This window comes from Hyperolius riggenbachi, chromosome 2 (genome assembly GCF_040937935.1).
Source record: "Hyperolius riggenbachi isolate aHypRig1 chromosome 2, aHypRig1.pri, whole genome shotgun sequence".
Taxonomy (NCBI): domain Eukaryota; kingdom Metazoa; phylum Chordata; class Amphibia; order Anura; family Hyperoliidae; genus Hyperolius; species Hyperolius riggenbachi.
The window spans coordinates 504,385,061-504,393,444 of record NC_090647.1 but is presented as its reverse complement, the minus strand read 5'-3'; the positions used below and the strand labels follow the sequence as shown (position 1 = coordinate 504,393,444).

Here is an 8,384-nt window from a genome sequence, read left to right as displayed (position 1 = left end):
ATTTTATTCTCCATCGATAATTATCTCGAGATTGTACAGTGTATGGTACACACAGATATAGCTTTATCCTTAAAAAATGATACATAGAGTTCTATTCTTGTATAAAGAACTTCAAGTAGATATATCTTAAAGGGGCACTACAGCGAAAAATTATAAAATGTAAAATATGTGCCAACATACCGTATACAAATAAGAAGTACACTTTTTCCAGAGTAAAATGAGCCATAAATTACTTTTCTCCTATGTTGCTGTCTGACAGAAGTGACAGGTCTTGGACTAGTCCATCTCTTTATAGGGGATTCTCAGGGATATATTTATTTTCAAAAGCATTTAGTGAATGGCAGTTGCTCTGTCCAACTGCCAAAAAACTGTGTAGCGAGCAGGGAAGCTGGCCAGCATCATTGTTTAAATCCTTTTTAGGGAATATCTTTATAAAGAATAAAAGCCTTGCTGAGAATATCCTATGAAGAGAAAGACTAGTCAAAAACCTGTCACTTCTGTCAGATTTCTACTACCTACTGTAAGTGACAGCAACATAGGAGAAAAGTAATTTATGGCTCATTTTACTCTGGAAGAAGTGTACTTCTTATTTGTATATGTTTGCACATATTTTAAATGTTATAATTTTTCACTGTAGTGCCTCTTTAATCAATCAAAGCTAGGTAGTTGTCCCTAAGCTTGCAAATACATTTACAAAGTAATGCTTACTGATTGTATATGAAGTATAGCATAAAAAAGTTATCTAAAAAAATGTAAAAAACTGCTGAAGTTTGAAATGACAAGTCTTTAACGTTTATGTAAGCTATTGTCAATAAATTCACCAAGGATAATGCATATTACCTCTCTTGTGTTCTAGAATCACAGTGGAAGGTAGGTAGTCTCTTAGGCCTCAATCGATCTCAGTAGAGTTTCAGGCTCAATGATCAAATATACCAGCCTGCCAGGGCTTTTTATTGTAATATTTCTAAGATGGCATTGGTTAGGGGATTTTACATTGACGCACAAAACTCAAACTTATTTTTAACTGGTACATTCTGACATTTTGAACTAGCGGGTTATCTGAGCAGGTGCGTACATATATAACGCTACTTGGTTTATTAACCACTTAAGGACCAGGGTAATTCTGGCTGATCTGTGCTGCGTGGGCTCTCCAGCCCACAGCACAGATCAGCAGGCAGCCAGGGCGACCAGACTCTTCCCCACCCCCCTATTTTTTCCCCACTAGGGGGATGTCCTGCTGGGGGGGGTCTGATCGCCGCCGGCTATATTTGTGTTGCCGGGGGGGGGGGGGCTCCTCAAAGCTCCCCTCCGCAGAGTTTTCCGCCCTCCCTGGCTTTCCCTCCCTCCCCTCCTTTCCCTGGGCGGCAGCCTATCATATGCCGGCGATCTCCGGCCAATCAGAGGCCGGGGATCGCCGATCTTCTTTACGGCAGCAGCGCCGTATGATGTAAACACCGGGGATTTCTTCCCTGCGTGTTTACAAGTAGCCTGCAAGCCGCGATCGGAGGCTCGCAGGCTGTTCACGGAGACACCCTCCGTGAACTGGCATGGAAAGGCCGCTCGAACGAGCGGCCGTTTCCATGCTATACCACTAACGACCTGCCGACGCCTATCGGCGATAGGTGGTCGTTAAGTGGTTTACGTAAGTTATCTACGTCTTTTCTGATGAAAATTACATCAATAACATTTTAATTAGATCATTAGACCCAAGTGTGACCCTGGTGTCCTTATGACATCTTTCTGGATCTGATGGTTGCCAAGATATATGCATATGCTCTTAACTTAATCTAGGAACTTGGCATGTTTTTTGGTACATCATTAATTAACTGGGATTTCCTGAACGCCCCCTGTGGTCACAGGCTGTACTGTCTTGTTCACATGGCTTATTGTTTTGGTTTGATATTCATAACAAACAGCCATATACTTTAACCACTTCCCTACCACAGGTTTTTTCTCTTAAAAACCAGAGCATTTATCACCTGTCTGCACTCCTCCCAATCATTCCCCAATAATTTTATCACTACTAATCACAACTAAATGATCTATATCTTGTTTTTTTCGCCACCAATTAGGCTTTTTGGTGGTGGTATTTGTTTTTAGTAATTACTTTATTTTCTATGCATTTTAAAGGGAAAAAGAGAAAAAAAAATACACTATTTCTCAATTTCCATCCACTATAGTTTTAAAATAAACAATGTTACCATAGGTAAAGCCCACACATTTAATTGTCTAATTTGTCCTGGTTATTCCAACATTTAAATTATGTTCCTAGTACAATGTATGGCGACAATATATTATTTGGAAATCAAGATGTATTTTTCCATTTTGTGTTTTTTGTTTTCTCATTGTACTCTATTAGTTATTACAAGCTCTTATTTGCAAAGTTAACAGTAATACACCCTCATGGCATACATATTTATAAAGCCGAGTCCCTGAGGTAACTTTTTGGTATTCTCTTTTCAATTCTGTCCCTTTTTTTTTTTTTTACAAGTATTTTATTTTGGAACACAGTATAGGAAAACAACAATTTTATTACTTTTGATTCAGTTTGTGACTAAAAAGAATTCACATGACATATGCCTCAGCCATAATATGTCCCAAATTATATTCTCTTGCTTGTCACGGTTAAAATGATATATCATATACACAGTTAGATAACTTCTTGGGCACACGGCACACTGTTAACTACAAGTAGCACCATTGGATTTTTCAAGGCCATTTTTTGCATCAAAAGTAATACAGCCTTTCTTTGTTAGCAAAGCCCCTGGAGTCTCAGAACATTCTATACAGGTCACAAATGTCACCATTCTGAAAACTAGAGACCCAGGCCTACTCAGATATACATATTGTGTAACAGTTTGACAAATCTGGTTTTGCTAAAATTGCATCATAACTTTGAAAATGCTATTTTTTTACAGTTGTTTTCACTTCGGGGCAAAAAAAAAATGCATATAACATAGGCCTCAACAATAATACACCCCAAATTCTATTCTCTTGCTTGTCACGGTTAAAATGATGTATCATATACACAGTTAGATAACTTCTTGGGCACACGGCACACTGTTAACTACAAGTAGCACCATTGGATTTTTCAAGGCCATTTTTTGCATCAAAAGTAATACAGCCTTTCTTTGTTAGCAAAGCCCCTGGAGTCTCAGAACATTCTATACAGGTCACAAATGTCACCATTCTGAAAACTAGAGACCCAGGCCTACTCAGATATACATATTGTGTAACAGTTTGACAAATCTGGTTTTGCTAAAATTGCATCATAACTTTGAAAATGCTATTTTTTTACAGTTGTTTTCACTTCGGGGCAAAAAAAAAATGCATATAACATAGGACTCAACAATAATACACCCCAAATTCTATTCTCTTGCTTGTCACGGTTAAAATGATATATCATATACACAGTTAGATAACTTCTTGGGCACACGGCACACTGTTAACTACAAGTAGCACCATTGGATTTTTCAAAGCCATTTTTTGCATCAAAAGTAATACAGCCTTTCTTTGTTAGCAAAGCCCCTGGAGTCTCAGAACATTCTATACAGGTCACAAATGTCACCATTCTGAAAACTAGAGACCCAGGCCTACTCAGATATACATATTGTGTAACAGTTTGACAAATCTGGTTTTGCTAAAATTGCATCATAACTTTGAAAATGCTATTTTTTTACAGTTGTTTTCACTTCGGGGCAAAAAAAAAATGCATATAACATAGGCCTCAACAATAATACACCCCAAATTCTGTTCTCTCGCTTGTCACGGTTAAAATGATATATCATATAAATAGTCAAACATTTAGAATTAAAGTGAACATTAAATTTTGTTTGGCCAATGATTGGTCAATTTGACCACATCCATATAGTATGAGGGCTAACAGATTGTGTGGGCAAGTTCTCATACTACATGGGATTACAGCAAGGTATCTAAACATAAAAACAAACACAGTGGTACTCACCATTGAAGAAGCTGTTGACACGTGGAAGCCAGAAGATGGTCAGAGATCAGAGGGTGTTCGGCAGCCATGTCAGAGGTCAGAAGGTGGTTGGTAGCCAAGCCAGTGGTCAGGTGGTGGTTGGTAGCCATGCCAGTGGTCAGAAGGTGGTTGGTAGCCATGCCAGTGGTCAGAAGGGGGTTGGTAGCCATGCCAGTGGTCAGAAGGTGGTTGGTAGCCATGCCAGTAGTCAGAAGGTGGTTGGTAGCCATGCCGGTGGTCAGAAGGTGGTTGGTAGCCATGCCAGTGGTCAGAAGGTGGTTGGTAGCCATGCCAGTGGTCAGAAGGTGGTTGGTAGCCATGCCAGTGGTCAGAAGGTGGTTGGTAGCCATGCCAGTGGTCAGATTCCAGTCAGTCATGCCAGAGGTCACATCCAGAAGGTCAAGTAAAGACCAGTAAAAAAACAAAATGTCCAGTGAAAGAGCAAAAAAAAACAAAGCAAAAAAAAAAACACTAAGGGTTAGTTCACACTGCAATATTAAAGTGTTGGTTGAAATGCTAAGTGATTTGAAAAGCTCTTGCTAATGCATTGCTATGAATGATTTTTATATAATCACACTGCTCAAGTGAGAACACACATATAGCATTACATTCGCAGGTGCTAGTGTACCAGAGCTGTATTACAGTAAATGTTTTATACATACCCGGGGCTTCCTCCTGCCCCATGCGCACGGATCGCTCCCACATCACCATCCTCAGTCTTCTCCGTCTTCTGTACCGGGTCCCCGTAAGTTCAACCAATCGCGGCCAGTCTGACGTAAGTGAAGTGCGCTCTTTGTGTATCTCTCCAGCAGCCGCTGGAGAGATACATAGAGGGTGCTCTTCTCCTGCGCAGACTGGCCGCGACTGGCTGAACTAACAGGACCCGGTACAGAAGATGGAGAAGACTGAGGATGGTGGTGTGGGAGCGATCCGTGCGCATGGGGCAGGAGGAAGCCCCGGGTATGTATAAAACCTTTACTGTAATACATCTCTGGTACACTAGCACTTGCGAATGTAATGCTATATGTGTGTTCTCACTTGAGCAGTGTGATTATATAAAAATCATTCCTAGCAATGCATTAGCAAGAGCTTTTCAAATCACTCAGCATTTCAACCAACACCAAAAATATTGCAGTGTGAACCAAACCTAACAGAGTTAAGAAAAAAAAAAAAAAACTAATAGCGGAAGACTGTATGATACACTTCAAAGCAGGGAACAAGGCACAATGCTGCTTTTGATGGACACTGAGGACAATGGTATCTTGTGTCTCTTCTTGCTCCATTTCTGCGGCAAACTTTGCATCGTTTTTGTGGATGCTGCTTTGATGTAGTAGGGGGAAGTGGGGCAGGAAAATGCCTTGCGTGAAGTCGGATCACATCTTCAGAAACGAGTAGGTCTGGGTTCATGGCCGGTTGTCCAGACTGGAATATGAGTGATGTTATCACCTGCTCCTGAAATTTGAGGAAAGTGCCCCCGTTGCCTGCTTTCTTGTAGATGAGAAAGGCATTATGGATGGAAACCTGCATCAGATACAGTGCCACCTTTTTATACCAGGCCTTCCTTTTTCTGTCAATCTTGTATGGAGCAAGCACCTGGTCGGCCAAATCTACTGCCCCCATGAATCTATTGTAGTCCACAATAGCCACTGGTTTGTTGACGGTCACTCTACGAGACACGACTGGTGTCGTAGCCTCAGAGTGGATTGTGGTCAAAATGAAGACATCCCTTTTGTCCTTAAATTTTAGCGCCAGCAGTTCATTATTGCGGTTGCTGTAGGTCTCCCCACTTGTTAACTTTTTAGTCAGGACCTGCGGTGGCAGCCCTTTCCTGTTTGCCCTAACAGTCCCGCAGGCTGGTGTCTGAGCAGAAAATAAATATTTAAATAAAGGGACGCTGCTGTAAAAATTGTTCACATACAGACATACAGGTGGTACCCTTGATGGAGTAGAGGGTTCAGCAAGTCAAGGACAATTCTTTCACTAGTACCCATGTAGGGAGGGCATCCAGCTGGCTCGATCAAGCTGTCCTTTCCCTCATAGATCTTAAATGAAAAGGTGTATCCACTCCCGCTCTCACACAGCTTGTAGGCGTACGTTAAAAAGGGGCGCTGGGAAAAAAGGGCGCCGGGTTTTTAACGATAAGCATGGATAACGTTTAAAAATGTATTGTATTGTATTTCGTTTAAAATTAATGTTTTTTAAAGTTATAAATCATTAAATAATGTGCATTAAATCGGCAATTGTAAAAACGTTAATCTTTCATTTAAATACTGAAACGTATAATAACGTTAAAAAAAAAAAATTACTAAGTAACCCTCCCTGTACCTACCCCTAACCCCTAGACCCCCCTGTTGATGCCTAAACCTAAGACCCCCCCCTGTTGGTGCCTAAGTAACCCTCCCTGTACCTACCCCTAACCCCTAGACCCCCCTGTTAGTGCCTAAACCTAAGACCCCCCTGTTGGTGCCTAAACCTAAGACCCCCCTGTTGGTGCCTAAACCTAAGACCCCCCTGTTGGTGCCTAAACCTAAGACCCCCCTGTTGGAGCCTAAACCTAAGACCCCCCTGTTGGTGCCTAAACCTAAGACCCCCCTTTTGGTGCCTAAACCTAAGACCCCCTGTTGGTGCCTAAACCTAAGACCCCCCCTGTTGGTGCCTAAACCTAAGACCCCCCTGTTGGTGCCTAAACCTAAGACCCCCCTGTTTTTTTTTTTCGTTTAAAAATAATGTAAAAAAAAAATGTACTTTTTTCGTTTAAAAATAATGTTTGAAAAAAAATATTGTACTGTTTTTCGTTTAAAAATAATATTTAAAAATGTATAAATCATTAAATAATGTGTAATCATGAGAATCAGTAATAAAACATTAAGTCTCCGGGCGCCGCTTTTAAAACGTTATTTTTCACCGGCGCCCTTTTTTCCTATCGGGCGCCCATTAAACGATATTTATTATAGGAGTGAATGGCGGCGCCCGATTTGTCCACTAGCCTCAGGCGCCCGAATTTACTGTTTCCGCTTGTAGAGCTTCACTCCATAACGTGACCGCTTGCTGGGTATATATTGCTTGATCCCTAGTCTTCCATGGAATGGGACTAGGGACTCATCGATTGCGATTTGTTGTGATGGTATATAGGTCTCCTGGAAGGTCTTATTAAAATGATTGACGAGGGGCCGCAATTTGAATAGCCGGTCATAGGCTGGGTCGTCAGAGGGGAGTTGCTCGTCATTGTTGACGAAGTGCATGCAGCTAAGCAACATTTGGTACCGGCGTCTAGGCATGGTGGCGGAATAAATGGGCATACAGTGAATGGGGTCTTTGGACCAGTAGTGGTGTAGCTCTGGTTTATGACAAAGGCCCATGTTGAAGGTCAAGCCCAAGAAGACCTTTAGCTCAGGGATACTTGTGGGTATCCAGTTTGCCGCAAAATGTGAGGTGGGATTTTCCCCAATTCTTTGGTGGGCGTATATATTTGTCTGTTCGCAAATATATTGAAGGAAGGTCTCTGGCATGAACAGACTCAAAAGATCTATTGGCTGCATATTGGCAGTGTCCACTAGAATTCCACTCCTGGCTGTAAAGGGAGGGATAGTAGGGACCTCCATATTAGAGGGTGACCACTGGGGGTGACTGAGCTCATAGGGTAGCTGTGCTGCCCTCGCTGGAATGCTCTGCCTTGGCCTGGCAGCCCTCTGACCTCTGACGTTCTCATGGCTGGTGATAGCTACTGGTGATTCCCCTTCTGATTCCTCTTCTGGTGCAGTGTCGGTGTCACTATCATATCTCTCCTCTCTGATGGCACCCCGGGATGTTGGTTGCTCATCATCAGACTCTGAGATGTCAGATTCTGAGTCACTCTCTGAAAGAGAGTCAGTGTCCGCTGAAGGCAGCCAGTCACTATCTGACTCCTCAATTTCTTCCCCTTCGCTGCTGCTGCTGCTGCTGTCATCTTGCAGCATGGCGGCTGCCTGGGCTGCTGTATAAAGCCTCTTTGCCATCTTTACTAAGCGAAGTGAGGCAGGGAAAAAGTTTTCTTTTCCAATAAGATGGCAGTTAGGGTGAAAAAACACACTGCGGTGTATTTATATATATATATATATATATATATATATATATATATATATATATATATATATATATATATATATATATATATATATATATATATATATATATATATATGGGATATAGGGTATATAGATCTGCAGTGTATATATATATATATATATATATATAGTTTTAGACCAGTATATATATATATATATATATATATATATACCACTAAAGTGTATACCCACTGAAGTAAGTGACAGGTGTCCAATAAATTGGAGTGACAATTGGACTGACAAGGGAGGGAAGGGGTTAATGGGCAGATCAGGGTCAGGATCAGATCAGTTTATATTAA

The 8,384-nt window shown here is 41.3% G+C and overlaps 1 protein-coding gene across 1 annotated transcript; it reads right to left on the bottom strand.

Moving 5' to 3' along the window:
- Positions 1 to 5,158: 5,158 nt before the first annotated feature.
- On the bottom strand, positions 5,159 to 7,977 carry LOC137545256 (piggyBac transposable element-derived protein 4-like). Its single transcript, XM_068266375.1, has 2 exons — positions 6,989 to 7,977; positions 5,159 to 5,879 (listed from the first exon to the last, which is right to left on the bottom strand). The coding sequence occupies exons 1-2, from the start codon at positions 7,975 to 7,977 to the stop codon at positions 5,159 to 5,161; spliced, it is 1,710 nt and encodes a 569-aa protein (XP_068122476.1).
- Between the last annotated feature and the right edge of the window lie 407 nt (positions 7,978 to 8,384).

Coding starts and splice junctions, on each gene's coding strand:
- LOC137545256 (XM_068266375.1), bottom strand. CDS start 7,977: ATGGCAAAGAGGCTTTATACAGCAGCCCAGGCAGCCGCCATGCTGCAA. Junction 5,880..6,988: donor AAGCTCTACAAGCGGAAACA/GTAAATTCGGGC, acceptor CAATTTTTACAG/CAGCGTCCCTTTATTTAAAT.